The sequence below is a fragment of the Solea solea genome, chromosome 9, assembly GCF_958295425.1.
Source record: "Solea solea chromosome 9, fSolSol10.1, whole genome shotgun sequence".
In the NCBI taxonomy this organism is placed as follows: Eukaryota; Metazoa; Chordata; class Actinopteri; order Pleuronectiformes; family Soleidae; genus Solea; species Solea solea.
The window spans coordinates 3623885-3647761 of NC_081142.1; the positions used below are offsets into that span (position 1 = coordinate 3623885).

General features: G+C 40.2%; 1 protein-coding gene across 2 annotated transcripts; it reads right to left on the bottom strand.

Annotated features, from left to right (window-relative positions):
* Window positions 1-1398: 1398 nt before the first annotated feature.
* On the bottom strand, window positions 1399-23114 carry si:ch211-129c21.1 (uncharacterized protein LOC563087 homolog). 2 transcript variants are annotated; one of them, XM_058639218.1, is made up of 14 exons: window positions 22970-23114; window positions 11645-12112; window positions 9473-9615; window positions 8562-8624; window positions 8125-8223; window positions 7456-7555; window positions 7112-7222; window positions 6806-6957; window positions 5903-6075; window positions 5554-5710; window positions 5241-5463; window positions 4195-4310; window positions 3511-3730; window positions 1399-2445 (listed from the first exon to the last, which is right to left on the bottom strand). In XM_058639218.1, the coding sequence occupies exons 2-14, from the start codon at window positions 11751-11753 to the stop codon at window positions 1676-1678; spliced, it is 2436 nt and encodes an 811-aa protein (XP_058495201.1). In that variant the 5' UTR covers window positions 11754-12112; window positions 22970-23114; the 3' UTR covers window positions 1399-1675. The 2 variants fall into 2 exon arrangements, with proteins under 2 accessions (XP_058495201.1, XP_058495202.1); XM_058639219.1 differs by lacking the exon at window positions 22970-23114 and adding an exon at window positions 22642-22820.
* Window positions 23115-23877: the final 763 nt, after the last annotated feature.

The window sequence follows — 23877 nt, forward strand, 5'->3', positions numbered from 1 at the left end:
CCATTGTCCCTTATAAAACTGTGAAGCTGTGTTTTTAAGATTAAAAGTGAGTTTTAAAAATATCAGTGCAACAAATCTGTCAATTAATTTAATAGGTAAAAATATACCCAACGATTACAATGCTTTTTACTTAAAAAGTATGTCCATTGGTGTGACATTGGGCCTCTATGCACCCTTTCATAGTTTTAAAACGGCAAATAAATGCAGTGCTGCAACCACTGTGATCCACTTAGCGGCCCAGTTGTTTTTCCTTGGATCCCTGTAGAATATGTAGTTTTTAAGCCTGGCTGAGAGATGATGTTCTCACGTTGATTTATTCAAAAACTTTAGACGGAACTTGGTGAGGAATTTGGGGGACTCCCAAAAAACTCTCAACAATGAGAATTCATGACATCTGAGGAGATGAGTTGTGATGCTAGTAAAAAAAAAGGGGGGGGGGGGTCTGATAAAATATCTGAGGCGGTGATGTCTCGAACTTAAAAACAGTCCACATTGGCATTCTTTTTTTCTCCAGTGTGAATACACCTGTGGGAAGCATGGAAGCATTTAAATGTACACCACTGCATTGGCAATCTTTTATTAATCTGTAACCTGATAAGAGAAATATACAGTATACCTTGAATTCAGATCATGACAACTCGCTCATATCTTCAGTGCCTGTTAGAGTGTTGTGTAAAAAACAGAACAGAGGTCTTTTTGACCAAAAAAACAGGGATGAAAAAACTCTGGAGTCAGAGTGTGTGTGTGTGTGTGTGTGTGTGTGTGTGTGTGTGTGTGTGTGTGTGTGTGTGTGTGTTCCCTGTGGAGTATCTGTTTTTTGTCGCATTCAAATTTATCTGCTACATAAGAGAAATGTTATTTTATATGGATTATTATTATGAACAAAGAGTTTGTCACCTGTTCTTATTTGACAGTGTATATAATAGCATGTGCCTAACAAGTAACCATTGTTTACACTACTGCTCTCTTAATGATGCAGCATTCACTGGTGTGAGAGGACACTATTATTTCTTTTGGTTATGGAGGTATAAAGTTCACTCTGTATTACCTTCTGAGTTTCGCTTTAACGCTGACATACAGTACAAAGGTGCATCTGTAGCTCTCTTTCTTTTCTTTTTTTGTCAGCCACAAAGCAATGAAAGGGCAATTCAGAGTGTGGATTAATCATTAACACAGCCAAAGATGATGGTATGCTCTCTGATGAATGTTGTCTAAGGTAAACAGCAGTGTCCATAAAATGAAATGAGAAAAGTAAGAGGTCAAAGCCTTTGTTGCTACTTGTTCAATTGCTGTTGAGGAAGAGCTTCAGTTTACAAGGGTTTTAAAGCTAAAATAAAATTGTCTTTGCTCCAAATAAATAGAGGTATTTAAAAAAAAAAGTCTTGGCTGTACACGATATATTACACAAAGTATATTCACAATTTGTCATTGTATGAAAAAATACATATATTTAAAAAGTCTTTTCAACTATTTCCTGGAGAGGAAATTTCTCCAGGAGAAAGTTCATCAGCTGCCGGGTAAAAAATTAAAGACGGTGCAGGGAGAAACAGGACACCAATGAACAGAATTTTCAAAGTGAAAATCATTCCTGAGAACAGTGACTTGTTAGATGCTCACATATAGTTAGATAATTAGTGCACTGGTGTTGGTCTCAGACTTCTATACATCAGCAGAGTCAAATCTCTGACTCATCATTTATGTATCCAAGACCATCCAGACTTGAAATGTTGGCCGTAGGTGTGAAGTGGTGCTCTCCGTTCCCTTTGAAGTCAACAGCAGTGTGGTGATTATTATTGGCGGCGCATGGTCTCACAGATTCAGGCCCCAGCATCTTAATGTCTGAACTCCTGTTGTGTATGTGCATGTATTCACACGACTGCTGCTTCCCGTTCTCTCTCTCGCTCACGTTCTGCAGCCCGGGCGCAAACTTGCAGCATTTCCAGCGTCCCCGGAGCCAGATGTAGAGCATGACCCCCATCAGAGACAGGCAGAGCAGCGACAGCAGAGCCACGGCCACCTCCAAACGCGTTACCCTGCCGGTGTCGTTTAGATTCTCCGGGGTCGGCGGGTCCTCGCCGGTGTCGTCTGGCCCCGGCTCTGGTGTAGCTGTGTTAGCAGAGTCAAAGGAATTTGTCACCTCATTGCCAGGAGTGGTGCTGCCCCCCACCTCTGGGTCAGAGTGGAGCTGTAAACGATAAACCGCCGCAGTTCGGTTGTATGTCCTGCCGTTTATCTGCTCTACTGAATCGCAGGTGTAAAGACCAGCGTCTGACTCGGTAGCACTCATGATGAGCAGTCCTCCACTGTGGATGTAGTATTTGTGATTGGAGTGAAGCGTTTGCTCAGAGAAATGCCACAGGACCTGGGCCAAGTTGGAGTGGAGTTGGCAAGGCAGATGGATGTTGTTCTCTGGAACAAGGGTCAATTTTACAGCTGCTACTGGATCTATAAAAAAAACACAACAGAGACATGAGTATACAATTTTAATGAATTATTACTCAGCTCTAGTATCACTGTATTCTAATTAAAGAAAGAAAGACACCCAGTTGAAAGTGATGCAGTGTCTGTTCTGGTGTTTTCAAGGCTTGAATTCTTAAAATTGCAAATGTGTGTCTTTAAAAACAAATAGCTATCTGACTGAATAGGTCACCAACTAGATGGAGAAGTAGATGAACAGTTTCTGAAATACTCTTAAATCATAAATGGTCCTCATTCTGATGCTCAGTATAAACTTCAGTAAGTCGCCCTAATAAGCAGTTGAACAGGTGTACCTAATTAAGTATGTGTTTTGAATTTGATTGATTGTATTTCTACAATTAGAAAACATAATTTCCATTGTTTATAGCACAATACTATCTGATCTAAAAAAAATATATTGTTTTTTTAAAGTGAAAAGAATTCTAAGAATGTATGTATTCATATACGTATACCTTTCCAGCGAGTGCCTGTGTGTGAGGTGGGAAAATATAAATGTCAGAATTCCCCTTATCCATACACAAGGTGTGTATATCTTAAACACTAAATTATGAACATTTTCAGTAAATAAGAAATACCAGAAGATGTTCACAACATCAACACAACATCATCTATGTACTGTATTTAAATGTGTAATCCATATTAAAATAACTTAAGATTTGTTCCACCTTTTGGCCACCTTATATATTAAGATTATCCTTAATAATTGCAACAATTATTTCAACTTCAAGCACACACTCCATTTTATTAGGTTACGGTTATTACGCTGTTCCTCCAGGACATGTGTCAAAATAAAAACTCTAGACACTAGAAACAGTAAACTATCGCACGAACGTCACAACGTCACGTCACAACGTCACGTCACAACGTCACGTCACAACGTCACATAATGCACCCTTGAAAATGTAAAAATTAAGAAGTGTCAGTAACTGCATACCAGACAGCACCGGCCCACCTTAGTAAGTGTTTTAATTCATGCAAGAAAATGTGTATGAATGATTAATGCACACAATGCGCTGTAAGTGAGTGCAGCACCTGGCTGAGGACAGCGTGAGACGTCTCCTTCCTTCAGACTCTGCGTTGCATTGTTTGAGGAGCGGGTTAGGCTTTGGACAGAGGAGCAGCGCTCACTTGAAAAGTCCCAGGCACAGTACGGATCTCTGGCCAGGACGCAGTCCACACACGTGTCGTAGCGGCTGCAGTTACTCACTGGCATCTGGACAGCACCAGACTCTGAGCCTGCATACAGCTGACCCTATGTGCACACACACACACACACACACACATCATTATAGTGAGTGTCAATTAAGTGATGACATATTCAGATTGGGATATCAATTTAGATTTAGGCTTATTACAGGTTTTCTATGAAAAACAGCAGTAAAAACTTTACGGTCCAGTGTGTAACATGTAGGAGTGTTTAGTGGCAGACATTGAATATGTAACCCAGTTTGTATAAATGTAAAATTGCTTTAAAATAAAAAAATTTTGCACTTTGTAGACTTAGAATAAGCCTTTTATTCAGTGTGTACTTTAAGCATGAGCCTTGTTTTATAGAGACTGTCTTTAAACCAACTCACCGTTCATGTAGTGAGGTGAATATTTTTTCTGGTATGTGACAGAGGGGTGAGCGGAAGGGTCCACTGTTTGCTGCCCTCGTCAGTCTCACCGTTAGATGTCAAAAATGCTTACACTCTGTTGAACTTGTTTTGAAATTACCTTTGTCGAGGAGAGTTGCAGGATGTTGATAGGCTCGGGGTTTTCGTGAAGTTGGAGCTCCTCAATTATGAACATTTTTCCATCGTAGTTAACGGCCTTCTGTATGTAACCGTTGTCTGTAAATAAACAACATTTCAAACTCGGTTAAAGAGCAAATTACACAAAGCTGTCCAACGAGAAATGCTTAAAACGTACATTAACGGATAATGTGCAAACAATATTCATCATTTATATAATTATTCACTATTTATCTCATATACTCATTAGATATTTCATGATTTAGTTATTTTTCTGTGACCATGGGGACCAGTGCACCACCAGAAATGGCCCGCTGCAACCCAAAATTCAAAAAATGACTGAAAAGCTTTTTATTATTATTAGTTTTGAAAAAAGTTTATGTTCCGTAACTTCTCGTGCCAGCACCCAAATCAAATCTCTGTAAAAATGTCTAATGTGAGAACACGACAGGAAACGGTCTGGATAACACATGGTGAGAAAGTGAGAGCCAGTGTCCAGTTTCCTGCAGGCAGGACCCAGATTTCACCCTTCACCTGGAACTTCCAGACACTTTCCTGCTGTTATAAACACATCTCACACAGACACGTCTCCGGCTCTAGTTCTCCTGCTGCTACAGAGCAGTCCAGTTATGAGAGGATACGTCTAGCAGTTAGTGGTGTGTGGTCTACAACTGGGCCGGGAAAAACTTTGTGTTATTGCTTGAATGAATTCAACTATAGTGGATTGTTTATTTTATTTCTTTAAGTTCCCACTTTAAAGCCCTGAACGTGATTACATTCTTTGTGATGACTGATGAGCTTTTTAATGAAAAAAACACCTAAATATAGCTGATTGTAATTAACTGGTACTTAACTGACTTTGACCTTGGAAAATTATATGTTTTACTACTAAAATTTTCATTAACTTTAAGTTAAATCAACTAGAATATTCACACAGAGAACTGAGCTGAGGACGGTCTGTTTTATTCTACTTTATCTTGGTAAAACTGCATTGTGCACTATTTCCATGTAGGACATTTTGTAGTTTACCAGTGCCGATGAACATGACGGCATATATCTGTCCGTCCAGCGCCAGCGTGCTGTCCACTACGATGCGAGTCAGCAGAGCCCCTCTCTTGATCAGCAGTGGTCCTCCTGTCAGAGGACGAACAGCTTCGTCCATTAGGGGGCGATCTCTGATGAACTGGAGGGTTTTGTCAGGAAGGTCTAGAGAGCGATTCATCCCCATTTTGCGCGCCACATCATTGATGCACTGCAACACAAAAAAGCCTCGGTCTGTAACTGTGATCTGCCTCGTATGCTTCAATATCCTGTGTCATTACATGGAATATGTGACACTCACTGCTCCTGGTCTGGGGACTGGCACTTCTCCAGTGTACATCACCCACTTCACATGGGATGTTTCCACAGCAACGGGCGTCTTGAACTTTCCCTCGTTGAAAATCTCTCTGATCGCGGACACGCTGTACGCACACACTGCAGATACTTGAGACAAGCTCCTAGAAACATCAGAGCAAACACAATGAGATGTTGTTATTTCAAGTGTCAGGAGAATAAATGTTTATGGAACATAAATAAAAGCCCAGTGTGTAACAGTTAGGAGGGTATCTTGGCCAAAACTGAATATAATATGTGCATAATATGTGAATACTCTGTATGTCAACACCCAGGATTTGAATGTAAGCACTCACGACTGCGGGGTGAAGACAGCGTAGAAGACACTCTTCCTCCAGTCTTCATGCTTCAGCAGGAAGACATCCTGGACAACGGGGGGCAGGCTGGGTTCAGGGAGGGAACAATCCAGACGAGCTTTCAGAAACGACGTCCACTTCCTCTGCAGCGTCCGCTGGCCACCCATATCCCCCTAAACACAGGGGCACAGCACTCTTAAAGCAACACTACGCAACATATTGTACCTTCAAATAACACTTAACCCCTGTCATTGCACTGTGTAAGTATGATGAGTGGGTAGGTAGGTCAGAACTGACTGTGTCATGAGGAAAAAAACTTGGCTGCCAGAGGGAAGAGAAGGACAAACCATTTTAGCCACTTCACATAAAATAAGACCTGCACCTGCTTTATGCACAGATTTGATTTATCTCAAAATCAGACCAAAGGTGTGTTATTTGGACTTTGAGAAATGTTTTTAGTACACTTTCTGTTTCCAAGTAAGGGAATAAGTTGTAAGTGTTCCCTTATCTGTGAAGCCCAAACCAAAATATAACTTGGTTTGGGCGTTCCTCATCTTATCGCAGGTTGCAGCTGATCATCTGAGATTTCACTTGAATAATAATTATGACATTATTCTCAAAATATTATGACCTTATTCTCGAAAAATAAAATAAAAAGTCTTCATCGTAGTTCTAACATGTTAACATATCATTTTATAAGTCCAGTTTAAATCGAAGCTACACAGAAATATAAATGTCTAAGGCAATGTAAACATCACTACCTCGAAAAAAAACTAAAAAACACCCAAATGATCCCTTTAATAACACAATCAGAGACTCACACTGCTAAAACTTAGTTCAAGAGTCATGCTAAAGTGAAATCTGTTCAAAGGGAGCAGTTTTTATTCTGTATGTTTTTAATACCTTGCAGACTCGGGCCACTCGAGACACAGCAACTTTGCTGTAGAAATCGTACTCCATGGCGTTCTCGCTGAAGAACAGGTAAACCTTATCATCGTCCCCATCGGAGCTGTCAAAACTCTCACCCATGAAGTCCATGTAGACAAAGTTTGGCTCTAAAACCATAAAACATGACAAAGTACATGAAGCAAATGAAGAAACGTCTAATACTGACTTATGATGTATCATTAACTGCATTGTGATGCTGCAAAACTATGCATATCTCTGTGTAAATCTGATCCGTTTGTTTTTTGCTGTGAAGGAACTCACCACTGAGCCAGGAGCTCTTAAACTCAGTGCGGAGAGCCAAGTTTGAGCTGCGCAGAACAACAGGCTCAGAGCCCAAGAAATTGATGGAAGTAGCAGAATACAGGTCATTTCCTGTTGGACAGGAACAAGGGAGGAGGAGAAAAATCCTGGAAATCAATTATTCATAACAAGTAGTAACAATATATCATTCATATGCCAACAGATGACTCATTTGGCACAAGTGTTGAATGAGCAGGTAGCAGCATCAACAAAGATTTTAGGTTACATTATGGCCTGTGCCCACGGTCTTTCTAAGGTCCACTTTTCTGTTGGTGCACTTTGAGCATTGACTCTCTCTGACTTACCGACCATGAGGGAGGAGTATCTCTGGAAGGGATCAAAAGGACACTTCCCCTTTCCCTCCTCTGGCTTTCCCTGCAGCCTCAGCTGTCCACCGACAAATGTCTGTCGAAAACAAAGGAAGAGAGAGGGAGGGAGGGAGGAATGAAAACTGAACCGGGTGAAGACTAAGTGCTCAGATTCCACTCGGATCTTATCAGAATTGTGATATTACTTATTATTTTCTGGATGAATTTTTCACTTTGTAGACACATCGTTATTATTATTATTATTATTATTCATTATTATAACTAGTAATGATCATAATTTTTGTTGCGGTTCATCACTTGCTCACATCCCTTTCCATGTTGACGTTTGGTTCTCTTGAGACTTGATATCTCTGCCAAAGTAAACCGTGTTCATGAGCTACCGCGTGTTGTCGAACAATGAGACGCTTCAAAGACAATAAATGTTCAAACACTGGTGTTATGAAAAGACAGGCGTTCAAGACAAAGTGTGTTGACTTATCTGGTCAACAGACAAAAAGACGTGGATCTAAATGTTCATCAGAGTAAAAAAATAAGGGCAGATATTTATGTCAGGAAGCATGTGCTAACTAGAGGAAGCTCTCAGAGAGCACAAGCCTCCACTCAGGCAGCTAAACCCTATAAACTAACCTCATGTTCTATACTTACCATATAATCACAGGTGGGGCTAAAAGCGTTTGTGCCACACACATACATGGTGGTGCCATTCACTCTGTGCAGGGTTCGAATGTAGTTTCGACATTCCACCTGCAACAAGATCCAGCCCAGAGAACGCCAAGGTCAGAGCTTTGTTAGTTCAGCCACAAAAACACAAACATGCCACATACATATAGAGACTGGTCAGGATGCCTGCAATTGAGCTGGTGACCAAAGGGTCAAGGCTTCCTCTCGTGCCTTTATTTGGGCTCTCAGTTTGAAGCTAAGAACTTCAAAGAGGGGAGAACAACAAAGAAAGACACTCCCATAGAAATGATTTACAAATGCATGGGGGGAGTAAAGTGAAATCAGTCAAAAGTGGTCCTAAAAACCCTGTATGTTTGTCTGAGAAGTAGAAGTTAGTGCGTTTCCAGAGACATTACACAAACCTCAGCGTGTTTTCCCTTGTAGGTGCACTCCCTTTGTTTCTCCTCGGTAACTCGCCAATACACCTGCATCAACACGGAGAAAGTGTCACGTCAAAGCATGCAGGGACAGTGATGCAACACAGCCTTTTCACTTGTGACTGTTATCTATGGTTTAACAGACTGACCAGAACAGTTCCTCATGCAAATGCACACGGCCTCTCAAACAGACAACTACCATACGCTAACGCAAAGATGAGAACCATAATGAAACTGTTTCTGACATTTGTGTACTGCAATTTTAAAGTTGGCGTCAAACATAGACCAATCAAAAATAGGACAATTAAATGTGATCTTTTATAAATGCAATTGTTTCTATGGTTTGCAATCTAATCTTTGTACGGCTGCAACAATTAGTCCATTGTGTAAAGATTAGTGACGTCTAATGGTGAAACTGCAGAACCAAACAAGTGGACGACTCAGGTTTGTCCAGGAACTACAGAAGCCTTTTAAAACCCACACTCCCTTCCCTTAAGTAGATATAAAAGGCCTTTCCTAAGGCTAAGAACACCAAACTATTTTTTTAGAGTGATTATACACTTATACATCAACATAGTATATTTAATTCCCACAAATAAAACCTCCTGAATATTTTGCACTAGTCCTAGTTTGATAATCAATTCATCAGTTTCAGTGTCTTTCTTTAAATAAAATCCAAATTCTCTGATTTTTACTTCTTGGTTGTAAATATTTTCTGGTTTATTTGCTTCTCCAAGAGCGGTAAACATTTCAGATATTTGAGGATACCATTATTTGGAAGTTTGGGAAACACCAATGAACATTTTCACCATTTTACAGAGCAAACAACTAAGTGATGAATGGTGAAATTAGTTAACACTGTGTATTTCTTTGAATTTCTCGTCACATTTTCTTACCGCAGCTTTTCTCACGGAGACGTCGTTGATGTCCAGAGCATATACGGCCTCTCTGGCCCCCAGCAGCAGCACTCCGAGGTCGTCTCTCATCAACATAGTAGAGTAGTTGAAGATGCCATCTTCTCTGAACAGCTTCAGCTCATCTAGAACAGGAGAACATGTGCATCACTACACCGCATATAAGCACAATTTCCTTCCATATTTGTTTAAAGGTCCAGTGTGTAACATTTAGGAGGGTTCATTGGCACACATTGATGGGTGTGTGCATGTAAATGTATACTCGTCCGTGGCTGTGACTTTTGGCTCATTGAGATAACATACAAATCAATGTACAGACAAAAGTAGACACACATTTTGGGGTTACTGATTCTTACACACTGGACCTTTTGGATTTCATGAGAACAAAGTATAGTGCCTATTCATACGTGATGGCTAAAATGTTCAAATACAGTTAACTGCAATAGTTGGAGCAGCCCATTAGTGGAAACACTCTTATAACAGTCCTTCACACTTAAATTATGAGGTATACCCAAGATCTTTTAGGCTGGGTATACCCCCCAAAAAAAGTTGAGTAACATGATTCCACTGCCACTGATTGAGCTGCACTGTGGTGTTTTTCGCATCTCCTTACATCTGAGACGTGCAGGAAAAAAAACGAGATAGAACTCAATTGCATTCACTAAATAAATGTATAGCTCGCAGTTATGTTAACAGCCGGGAGATGAATAGATTTGCACCAGAAATCTCATCAAAAACATTAAGCAGAGGAATAAGTGGAATCTGGGTGAATGTCCTTAGAGCATCAATCAAAACAATTCATCAGAAAATGTCCATTTACGAAACGTCTCTAAACTTAGATCTCTTGTTTCAAAGGCAGAATTGGAAATGATTATACATATTCCCTCCCCACTGTGAGGAAAGAGCTTGACTGAGCAGTCGGCAGGCTCATAGGCTTTTAACCCACACGCTTGATCTTACTTTTGGAGCCTTAAATGGTCAAGCTCCTTCTCATATCGCTGAACTGCTGCACCTCCATTGATTCTCCCAGTCGCTGTTTTAGGTCATCAGGTCAGAGGCTACTAGTCATCCCCCAAACTAAGTTTAAAAGAAGAGGGGACTGATCATTCCAGACTGTGGAATGCAGTGGCAGTTGTTGGTCTTTGAAACAGGGGAAGCTTATTTCAGGCCCAGTAATTTATACATAAATTCTTACATAAATTCTGGAAACGAACAACGAGAACAAGGAAACGCGGTAATTATGTAAAACTGAAATGCTAGAACAGTGTTTTTTATTTAAAATGGGTTATATCACAGAGCAAATGACACACAACGAGCAACTATTTGTCTAAAGACCTCCCTCACAAAATCCACACAGGACTGAGGCAGAAAAGGCTCCGCTATCATGGATGTTTCTGCAAAACTGTCAATCAAAACCTGGTTCCACCTTTCAAACAGATCCTTTTTGTTGCTGCTTAAATTGTGTTGATTCTTTCAAAACAAGGGTCTGTTTTATGTATTTTATTAATGTTCTGTATTTGGTATTTTATGTCCTTATTATTTTATTTTATTTTGAAGCACTATATAAATAAAGTTTACTTATACTGTAAATAAACTTGCATTCACTTATGCATTATACAGTTATAGCACTACTTGACTCAACTCGACTCTACTTGGTTGGGTGTCAGACCAAACCCTAACCCACGGCTGCGTGAAAAAGGCGTGACGTCATTTTATACATAAACACAGAAACTAGTGACTCATAGAGAAGTTGTTTTTCATTATTTTTGCATTATTTGGTTTGATTCTTGTGTCGGACATCGCGCTCATGACTCTCCCCGTGACGACGTCACGCATAGTATCAGCTCAGCTCGCTTGGAACCTTGACAGAGCAGGTACTAAAAAAGTACCAGGGACCAGGTACTATCACTGCTGTGCCGGGGCGAGGCGTGCCGTGCTGGTGGAAAAGGGGCTATAGTATCAGCTCAGCTCGCATGGACGATAACAAAACAACCACCAGGTGCCAGGTACTATCTATCCCTAATGGAAAAGCAAAAAAACGAGCAGAGTTTGACCCAGGATTAAATGCCATCTAAACACATTCCCCTTGGTAAAAAAAAAAAAAAACTTTTTAAACTCCGGATTAAATGCTTGCAGAGAGAATTAGTGACTTACTCTGGTAAGGTACAGTCTTTCTCGGGACACAGTAGTGACTGTTGAGTGCACTGAATGCCACATGGAGCATCAATCCACAGACGATGCTCAGGGCTGAGAGAAGAGACATGGCTCAGAGTCCAGGATTGTGTCTCAGTGTGGAAGAGCTGCACGGCATAACTCTGCCAGCACAGCACTTTATCAGAGCGAGAACCTGCTCCAAGGTCCCGCTCCAGATGGTGTTATGCTGCTGTGTTGCCGCCGTCCTCAACATGAATCGTGTTTTTGAGGCAGTTTCTACACAGATGTGTAACCAAAGCCTGAGAGTCTGAAGTCAAGAGTCCTGTGTGGTGAGTATCTATGTCGGCGTTAACCTCCAGTGCAGAGCTAATGAGCTGCTGTTGTGCTCTCTGGAAGGAGGAGCAGAAGCCATTCTGCCCGGCTACTGGTGAAGAGTGCTGCAGGAGACCACGCTCATGGTACCATCATCTAGAAACAAAACAGAAACATCAAATCTGTGATTAAAATGATCAGGAAAATTATTATTCAATTCAGAAATAAGAATGGCAGCTGCTTTGCCCCTGAATTACAGCTACATATCGTTGCTTTTTTAATGACTGTCCTGTGAATGTGAATCAAACAGTTTCCTGAGGAGTTAATAGTCTCAGTTTAGAGGAAAATATAAAATAAAATGTGACACATACGTATGAGTATGATTGACAGCTGGTGTCGTTCAATAAGTGTCTGTTTGAATGTGACGAAGGTGAATTTCCAGTTTCAAAAACTGACATGACATGAGTCTGTTTGTTTTAAAATTGGAAGAATACGTGACCCCCCTGTTTTTTTCTTTCTTAAAGCGACTCAGACTAATAATTAACAGTCAGAATAGTTGTAATTATTAATTAACTATTGTTAAAAGTGTTTTAGTCAGAGTACTTTCATAAATGTATCAAGGTGAATCCCACAATTCATATAATCCAACTACTAAAACATCACCACACCTCACCTCAGAGCTGAGCAATGAAAGACTATAACGTTTACGATCGATATACACCTTTAAATACAATAATTGTTAAATCTCAGATTTTATTATTCAAGTGTTATTGTCAACTTTAACTCAGTAGCTGAGTGAACTGATGAAAAAGATGTTATCTTAACAACTTCTTGGCACCGAGCCCTAAAAAGAAAGTATGAGAGATAGTGATTTATTGCGTTGTTTACTTGCTGCTTTTTTAAAATTTAAATGCATGATGTGACGTTCACGTTACACGAGTTAACTCAAGCAACGCTTGCACAGGTGTGGCTGTGAGAGGGAAGAAACAACAGACTTTACAGAGTGAATGGATGTGACGGTGAATCCACAGAGTGCCATGCTGCCCACAAACCCCCACTCTCTCTTCCTCCTCCACTCTCTGTCTCTTCCTGTCCTCCTCCCTGATAAGAACCTGCTTCCTCTGGGCTCAGCGGGGTTCAAGCAGCAGAGGGGGATCAGCTCAGGTCTGGACATGCATACAGATCACAATAATAATTCACTGCTTTGGCGCTCCATCACCACCTCATGCTGAAATCAGACTTACCACGTCTTTGGTGAGTTTCTCACTGTTATGACTAACTGAGTAGCAAAGCCTCATTCCAAATTCATAAAGGAATTTTTTTCCCCCTCCCCTTAAAAGTGTACTCTTATCGTTTCCCCCTGCGCACTGTTTCAAAGCCAGACAGCTGCTTTGCAACTGTTATTTACATTTAAGCTCAAGGAGAAGTACAGGGATGTGAGAATACATCCTATCACACACACACACACAATCACACACAGACCACGGCGTCCTCGCCAATTTACAGCAACCATAATGACAGCATCCAAAATTCCTCGAGAGGCTCCGCCCCCCCACCCCCCGACTTTGAACAACTTAAATTTTTGTGCGTGCATTTTAGCAGCAGACTGCCGTGCTCCCACCTTGTTGTTGTTAACTTGACACAGAAGGACGAACCACTGCATGTATGTAGCTCTTATCTGCTCTCACAGCCCCCCCACCCCCCACCACCTCAAACACACACACACACACACACACACACAGCCCCGGGTTGAGGTTGAGCATCACAATTGGACGGAGCGATTGCCGGGTTGTTGTCTTTTTTACACAGCTTTTGACAGACACTTGAAAAGCAGTGCAGACAGGCAGGTATGACTACAATAACAGAGGAGCATGTAGTAGTTGTCGCTGTTTACTCAGGGGTCAAACTCACACACTGACATGTGTGTGTTTTGGGGGTGGAGGCAGGTGGGCGGGTGGGCGGGCGGGCTCACAGTTGGAGGTTTTTACAAGTCACATGCCACACACAATCAGACTATTGTGCTTTGTCTTTTGTCAGCTTAGTGACAAATGTCTTTCCCTATCGTTTTGATATTTACATTCTGGCTACTGTATATAAAGTCATATACAGTAAGATTTCAACATAGCTCAACATAAGGTGAGTTCACCTTAGCCTGTTCTTGTAAAATCCACCTGGCGCCAGTATTGTAGCACTATCCACATGTACGTATGGTTTTCAACGGCATATAGTTATTATTTTAATGACTGTACTACTTTTTTATGGATGATGTATTCTTTATTGAAAGCTGCGTTCCTTTCGTGGGCAGTGGAGTTAAATGAAAACACACTGAAAGGTGGAAATTTCTCCTGTTTCCAGCAAACGCAGAACAACAATAACATTTGTTTGAAGTTGTGTGTCTGGCTGAATAACAAAAATAAGTCCAATATTTACTCTCTCTGCCAACTCCTAAAGGGAAAACTGCTGTTTGGCTGCTAAATGTTTTAGTGAAAAACTCTTTTTGTGTCTGTTGTGTGTTGCTGACCGTGGAGCTTCGAGTGGGTTTATCAGGACTCAAACTGAGTTTTAGATCAGCAAACCAAAATAACAGCAACATAAAATGAGTGATTATTCTCCAGGCCAGCTTAATATCTATGTTTCGATTGTTTATTTTATTTTTGTTGTTATTTTGTGGCACGGACACAAAAAAATCTTTCAGCCCTCACACACACTCTTTGAATGAATACTCACAGATGTATGATATTGACATTGTGTAATCGTGGGAATGTTTTAATCCTTTTTGCTAAACCTCTATTTTTCTACACATATTTATGTTTACATTGTTGCATGTGTATATATATCGAAATATTATTAATAACCAATCTGTAGACGTTGCCACATCTCTAAGAACAAGCTCAACCTTTCAACGTTTACATTCAGTCATGATTCTGTTCTTTCTTTTTACACTAGTTTGTCATGAATAACCTTTTTAAAAAGGTGCTCTCGGCAAGATATTTCTGATTATATTCAACAATTGTCATGCAAACACAGGTTGCAAAAATGAACATGAGTCTCTACTAAAACAAACTAACCAAAAGGCAAAAAGCAAAACTCAAACAAACAAAAACGATCTTCATAACACAAGGAGTAGAAACACAGAAATGTAAGAAACCGAAAAACAAACCAATGAACCAATGAGGACACTGGGGAGCACACAGACTAAATACACTGGGGAAAATCAAACACAGGTGAAACTAACGAGACACAGGTGAAAGACGTTAGGGCGGGGCAGACAATCAGAGGGGAAGACGGCACAGGAAGCAAAACTTGACAAAGAACGAGGAAAAAACTACAAAAACAAGGAACAGAGAAACTGACACAGATAACTAAAAACCCGAGATAAAGAAAACAGATCAACCAAAGGTCCAAACGATAACTCAAATGAATGTGATGACCAATCACATGTCAGTTTAGACAGAGAGGCTGTTCTACTAAGCTGCTGTGCATAAAGGTCCCTGCAGTGGAACACCACAATCTCAGAAACTCTGCATTCTGTGAAGAAACCTAAAAGGAAGGAAAGATTTAAAAAAGAGATTTGGACCATAAATGCAAGTACACTTGAGTTAAAATGAGTGTGGCCCTGTGTTAAATAAGCTGTGTTTCTGTGCTCATCTGGTGGAAGGGCGTCAAGACAAAGAGTCATGATCCCAAAACATTATCATTTTAACGTCCTGAGGAAGAAACTCAACAATCAGTTGTTTTTTTATAGCGACCAACTGCAGCTTTAAAACGCATAAATAATTATTTTTGCCTGAGCATGAACCTTTATTGTTGTTACAGGTCTTTATGTTCACTGTCTCTTCTGCTTGTTTTCTCCCATGAGGAAGGGCCCGCCCATGAACTTGCTGACCTCTGACCTTGGTAAAACATGACATATATATCGCTACCATAATTCATTTTGCAAGCAACTTTCTAAAGTCTACATATCTGCAGACTGGATGATGAACTCTGAACTTTTGTAAACGACACACCTTTATTAATATTAGTTAGTCATTAACAATGGGTTGAGTATTGCAGTAATATTGTTTAAAAGAAGTCCTAAGTCCTTCAACTGTCTTAGAGCTTTAACACTGGCAGGCACTGGCACAGTTTCTGTTTGAGCTCTAGTTTAATTCAGAACCTTGGTTCTCAACAAATGAGCCTGCACCAAAGCCGTACATCATCAACCACAGCCACGACACGAGCAGAAATAAACACAACAGTATGCACATGGCAGATCACATGGCAGATCACATGGAGTCTCTGTGAGCTTTCCATCTCTTATCCCAGAAAAATTGCATGCTCTTCACTTCTGTCAGCATTTTCATCTGTCTTCCTTCTACTTCTTCGTCTACATGGACTTGTCTTAGTGCTTTAATTAGAGATTCTCCACTATTTACTTGCAGGTCATTGCAAGGAAAATCCTGAGCCTCAGTGGGCGACTGGAATCTCATCCTGAAGCCCATGTGTTCAAGAGAAAGTGAAGCAGGACAATGCATTGCATACCTATATGCCACACTTTGTTTTTCACCAAAGCAAACACTTAGCTCTTGCTTGCTCGGGCAAGCTGAAGACAGGATAGATAGCAATCCTTCTACCTTTACGTTCATTTTATCTTCTGTTGATAATTCCTGACCTGTAGGATCTCAGCATTAAAAACACCACTGTGTTGAGTCATACTAAAAATCAGAAAGACTGTCGGCTATTATTTACTATAGGTAATAAACTTTAGTTTCCAGCACTTCCAATGTTCACTTGCTCTGTTTTGAATTTGGGCAATTTGTTCACTTGTATTAGAGCCATGTGTTTATCAATATTCATCAATCTGAGCAAGTGTTCATCTTTTCTTCCATTCACTGCTTCCCATAAAGTTTGAGAAATAGTATTTCCCTCGGCCGCTGTTGAAAGAGGCAGTTCAACAGGTGCTCATGCTCAGTCAGTTTGGCATGGACTCTTTCAGTCGCAATATCAGGCTTAAAAATAGTCCACAGGCTAGATTACATTTACATTCAAGTGTATAGTCTATATTACAAATGTGGAAGTTGGCCGACTGACCCTGCGCTACTTATTGGCAAATTACGATGAACCACCATTGAAAAAGCTGCTCTCTCTCTCTCTATCTATCTCTCTGTCTCTCTCTCTCTCTGCTTCTTGTGAAATCTAGTTACACCTTTTGTTTAAACTGTATCTTTGCTGATTCTAGTAAATCCAGCAAAACCTGCTCAAAGATCAGTTATTAAACACACAGCTCGACACAAAGAGTTCACCCTAACGTACAACTACACATTAATACACGCACACCTCCTTAAATGAAAAATCATAGATTTTACATAATAGCTCAATAAAATGGAACTATATAAATATATATATATATATGTGTGGGTGCAGTGAACAACAAAACTACAAAGCCCTTTTCTCTTGAAGGTGAACTTGACATTTGAAGCGCTGGTTTCAGGTGGAACAACCTCAAAGTCAGTGTCTGGAAAGAGGATCCTCTGCAAAACCAGAACAACAAACAGGAGCAAAACTACAACCGTTTCAACACAGCTCTATAAATACAGATATGAATCCGATCATGTATGTCCCACAGGTGCCTTTCTAAAACGTTAGCACTGTGGTAGCCGCCTGTGGGGGTTTTTTACTCAACGTGCAGCAGAACGAGAACCAAGCCAAAAGGAGGTTCAAAGGCTGCACATGAACTAATACAATATGCAGAAGAAAGCCTACAGCTGTATCTCCAGAGACTCCAACACCACTTGAAGCGCGAGGATATTTATAGCACGTTCAGGAGCGCTTACTGTATCTGCAATACCCTACGATGGAGTCTCACTGCACTCCCATGCTCTGTACAAAAGAACAACCCCAAACGTGCACAGACAAGCACACTGTTGTCATCACAGTGAATCATAATAAATCCAAAGTCCCAATGAGAACAAATAGCTGGAGTAACTTGTGACTGTGTGAGCCCAGTTTCTCACCTGTACCTTATTGCTACAGCTGTGTGTAGTGGCCAAAGTACAATTAATTCCAAAGCCACTGGATAGTCGTTGGAAGCTGTAAGGATGTTTCAACTGGCTTGACTCGTAGGTACTGTTGTAATTCATCAATCACGAAGTGTGAAGGGTTTGCACATTTATTTCCACTTGCCTTACATCCAAGTTACATTTCCATCTATATGTATCCAAGCTCCTCGAGGATCAGCGTCACATAGAAATATTCCCTTGATGTTCAGTTTGTGAATGACAATTCTTACAGCCTTATGACAGATGTGGGTGATGTCTACTGAAGAATTTCTAATAATTGAAAAAGTAGCTGAATACAAAGTTAAAGTGCTCTAAAACATTAAAGGTTATTTCATACATTTTTTGTGATTGACTTCATGATTATTCAAAAAAGCTGTGATAGTGTGACGGGCTGAAAGACAACAATGAATATATTTGAAATCTACTGCCAACTACTTTGATAATAAATACTTTTTTTTTTACTTTTTTCTGTGACAATGTTCTTGCGTTTGCATTATGGGAATTGTGGGATCCAACACAACGTATCTCAGCTTGAACATTCTGTTTTCAATCTATCTCTCACTCGTCACTCATTTAAAGAGACTTTCTTATCGTATAGAATTCAATAATCGACTATTATACTGTAATACTGTATACTGTAATATTTAGCTTCTTCTCTATGGCAGTGAATAGACTGAGTTTTAGTTTGTGAACAGATCAAAACATTTCAAGCTGATCAACACTTCATTTTCTGACAATTTATGGACCAAACTACTTATCGACTAATCAAGAAAATAATCAATACTGTGATCAATCATCAGTTGTACCTCTATTTAAAAACATTCAAGTGTTTTCTTGTGTGTTCCTGCCTCAAAAGATCAACTTAAATCAAACCAAACACTGGGAATGTTTCACAATCAGAGCATCATTACGTTGCTGTGCTGTGTGGGTGAGGCCACCTCCAGGCTGTAACTGATTCACTTGAGTGGCGGACTAACTGGTCTGCAGGTTTGATGCTGCTTGAGTCACTGGTTGACAGCTGACTGCCTGTTTCTCTCACTGCGTGGCTGAGAGGCTCACAGCAGACCAGCTGCTGAGCTGCCTGTGCTACAGTATTCCATGACAGGAGCCTATGACAGGAAACTGGTGGTGGGAGGGAGAGCGTCCACCTCTGACACTCCTTGTGTCACCGACTCTGTTGTGAAACACCGAGTGGAAAACACACCCCAGTTCAGCAGAGGGTTAAATCTTTGCATTTTTTTTTTAAACGAGACATTTTCAACGACAGCAACTTAGCACCTTTGGTTTTGACGTTGTAATTAGGTGAAAAGTAGTAATACTTTAGTAGTTTTTGAAGTAATAATTCAAAAACATGATGTGTGTACAGTTTCTGAGTGTATCATCAAGCTAGAACATAAGCACCAGACATTTTATGTACAACCAACCACTGCAGCCAGTTTCTAACTGTAATACAAATCGCTCTGACAAGACAAGTCTGAGTGTAAATGAACTCCCACATGCAAATTAAAAAAAAAAGGCAAGCCTCAGCAGGAGCCGGGCCACAAAAGAAAAATATGAAAAGAGGAACATGTCAGCGTGATCGACCAACAATGACGGACAAGTTCACTGACAGACAGCAACTCCCACGAAAACAAACGGTGGTGAGGATTTTTGTTTACAGCTAAAATCAACAACAGGGACCTGATTTTATGACACTGACAAAAAACATTAAAATTTAACCCGCAAATAAATATAAATACTGTATTTGTCCCTGGTTAAGCAATTAAATGTTCAGTGTGTAACGTTAAGTAAGGTTTATTAGCAAGAAGTGTTTGAATAAAGGCCGACTCACATGTGTGTGTGAAGGTGGACAGGCGTGACACTCGGTGGCTGTCAGTGTTCCATGACCAAGACCATTTCAGTTGACGACTTAAGTGTATGATCACTTTAAAATTCACCTAAGGTTTCTGCTAGGGATGGCACGATACCGATATTACAAACTACAGTATTTACCGATTTTAGACCTTTTACACTATAAAGCTGTTAACAACACATTAGTGCTTTCAAGTTACTTCAAAGACATAATTCTCCCGCTGTGTCACAAATATTCGTCTCCCATAAAGAAGAAATGAGAACAGTCTGTGCATAATGAAGCATGCGATACATAGGACTTTTGAACTTTACATTTCTATCTGTAAGATATCCGATCCAGTGATTTTGACCAATATTGGGCCGATACCGAGAATCGTATCGGCTCATCCTTAGATTTTGTAGCTTTAGAATAAGCTTTTCATGGGTACTTTAGGCAAAGGCTACAGAATGGATGGACCAGCCAGAGAGTGTGTGTTTTGTATTTTGAAGTGGAAGCTTTCTATGCAAACAGGTGAAAGAACAAACATCATTTCTGGTATGTGAAGGCCACCGTAGTTATCCAATGTGCCTGGGAACGGGAGAAGCACAGGAGTCCTCTGATTATTACAATGTGCAGTCACACTCTCTCTGGGCCTTAAATAGTAGTCTATGAAATGCCAGGAAAATGAAAAATGCACAAAATAAGCTCAGACAGACATCTTCAGATTTCCTTTCATCTTCAGAAACAGGTTTTTTTTTGTTTGTTTTTAAACCCCCCCCCCCCCCCCCCCCCCCAGGTGTATCAGTGTAAGAAGCAGTGTTGCCAGATTGGGCGGTTTTCCGCCCAATTGGGCTTCTTTTGTTTACGTCAGGCGGGGAAAAAATACATTGGGCGGGTGAATAAAATTTGGGCTGCTTTTGTCCACATTTGGCGGGTTTTTTAATATTGTAAAAACAGCTCTCTCTCTCTCTCTCAAATAAATAAATAAATAAATAGTTTAAATAAATAAATAAATAATTGAGGTAGTTGTGGGCTATTCAATCGGCATACGGCAACGTACCGGTCCGTGACGTCAGTTCAGCACTGTAGCCGCGCTAAATATGAAGCGGGTGACCTAGCTAAGCAGCAGCATCATGCCGAAGTGGGGTAAGGGTATAAATATATTAGGCCTACACGGTTAAAAGTGCAACTTTTTACGTGCAGCTGTTATTATTACTAATCTGGGCCTGGCGCTAGGATGCCAGAGGTTCATCTTGCAATTTGTGTAGCCAATGGTTGATTTACTGCGCTCTTGTTGGTTGCATTAAACCTGTTAATCTATCATTTATGTGTGGCTATTTGATGCTATATGAAGCTCTGGATGTCTATGTGTTATGATTTTACGGGTTTACACGAGTGTCTGGCAACTTCGTGGTTTGGGCTGGTTTTTATTGGATTGGGCGGGTTCTACGATGTGATTGGGCTGGAAACTGTCAATCTGATCTGGCAACACTGGTAAGAAGAGAGTGGCTGCGCTGACTCACTGCAGTTCAGTTATGGCGATAAAAAGGACAAAGCTGAGGACAAAGTTTGCTTTCTTCACATCTACCCATCATGCCTTCTGTGTTTTTTTAAACCAGATATTATAAATGTCAAACTTAACACACCTTTAAAATATCACGTGATCCTTTTACCACTGTGTGTTTAAATCCCTGAGTTTGATTGCTCATGATCTATGCCCCTACGGTGACACACAAGCGTAAAGCGTTTGCACGTTTAAATAGAAATGTACACCAACTGTGAGATGAGACCACAGAGTGCCAGTGAATTATTTGTGGTGTAGCGCGGTGTGGATGTGCAGCCGTGTCTCCACCCACTGACCCCACTGAGCTGCAGCATGACAGCTGAAATTGGGCAATCTCCTATGCAAGGCAAAGCCCAGCTCCTGCACTGACACTACACGTTGATCTACTTTCCTCGCCAGACGCAAGTATCATGTGCTATGATTCTCACGTTCATTGCACGATTGAATGTCACTGCTGTCGCCCTCAAGTGTTTGGTTACACTGGGCTATAATGTGTTTAAAATTAAATTTTACAGTCTCTGTTGCAGGCAGTCATACAGTAGTAGGCCTGGGTGATCAAACGGTAATATAATATTCCTCATGAGCAATATGTACACTGAGAATAATATATGTTATTGTGCAAAAACACTTTGCAAATAACTACAATAATACTATTAATTTGGTCTTTAAGGGGTTAGTTTGTAAGAATTTGTGACATCTAATAGTGAAACTGCATATTGTATCAGCTGGAGGAAACTACGGTAGCCTTTGCAGACCAGAAAGATTATTTTTGTTCTTTATTTACGTGGTAAGCTGTCACATTAAAATGCTCAACGCCCTAACCTTTGAACAAAATACACAGAAAAGAGTGTTTTCTATTTTATAATGCAATCCATTTATGCGTTTTTGATGTATTCCATTTCTTCCAACGAACCCTCCAAAATGTTACATACTGGACCTTTATGTTTAAAACCCCCCCAAAACATATTGGAATGGTCATTAAAATCATTTGATTTGACAAGTATATAACGTTCTAGCCGCAAAGCATAGATGATTATGCAAGAAATATAGTGACTCAAGAATGAAAAGGTGTGCCAAAGTACACTTTCATACGTTGTTATTTGTTTAAATCTCCACTATTAGCGTCTTTAAGTTCAAAGGTCCCTTTAGTAACATTTAAAGTTTAGAGGATCAACAACATCTCATAAACCGCATTAAATGGAATTAGTTGAGTTTAATGTCAGTCAGATTTCATCCACTCACACTCACTCACTGTGTCACTTGTCCCGGAGCTGCAGCAGCAGCGACCCCGCAGTGCAGCCTGACACCACCGCCCCGGATCCGCGCTTTAAGTGTTGGATCAGTGTGTGCCACTACTGCTTAGTCTGTCTTTCGGCTGCTATTATTAGATTAGGATATCCTTTAATCTTTAGATACGACAGACAAGTTACACCGCGCTGTGTGTCTGCCTGTCGCTCCCACCGGTTACCAGTCCAATTCCCACAGCAACAGAGCCGAGATCAGTGGTAAACAAAAACAAACCACATGAGACAAAAACCTGCGCGTAAACAAGTCTCACTGACGAACAGCGCCTCACTTACCCGGAGCTGAGAGGCTGGTCTCCGGAACAATCCTCCACCAGACTGTCGCTGGTGCTTGTTTTCCTGCTCTTCCACCTGTAACGTTTACTCCAGTTCACTCCACATCTACTAACTCACTCACTCACTCACTCACTTACTCACTCAGCAGGGAGAGCGCGCTCCGAGCTCCGAACTGCGCACGTCATGTGACCTTTGACTGGACATTTAAGACTGCACTCACTTTACTGTGAGATTACCCCAGAATTCTGAGATGTAATTCAGAAATTCTGATTTTAAAGTGAGATTAAAGTCATAATTCTGACTTTAAAGTAAAGAGATTAAAGTCATAATTCGACTTTAAAGTCAGAATTCTGAGATTAAAGTCATAATTCTGACTTTAAAGTCAGAATTCTGAGATTAAAGTCATAATTCTGACTTTAAAGTCAGAATTCTGAGATTAAAATCAGAATTCTGACTTTAAAGTAAAGAGATTAAAGTCAGAATTCTGACTTTAAAGCTACAATAGTTTCCATAGTTACCTCTTCCGTAACTATGGAAGCCCATTTCCGTCAAAAACATTACACTAACTGAAAAATACACATTTACAGATTTAAAACGATGATTTACATACACAAAGTAATTAATCTGAAACTCTAATCTGAAGAATAGTGGCTTGTAATCTGAAAGTAATGACTTGCTAATGCAAAGTAATGATTTACTATCTAAAAATAATGACTTACTATCTCTAAATAAGGACCTAGTATCTCTAAATAATGATTTACTATAACTAAATAATGATTTACTATCTAATACCTCAAAATAATGTTTAGTATCTCAAAATAATGACTTAGTATCTCAAAATAATGATTAACTAACTCGTAATAATGACCTATTATCTGAAAATGATGACTTAATATCTCAAAATAATT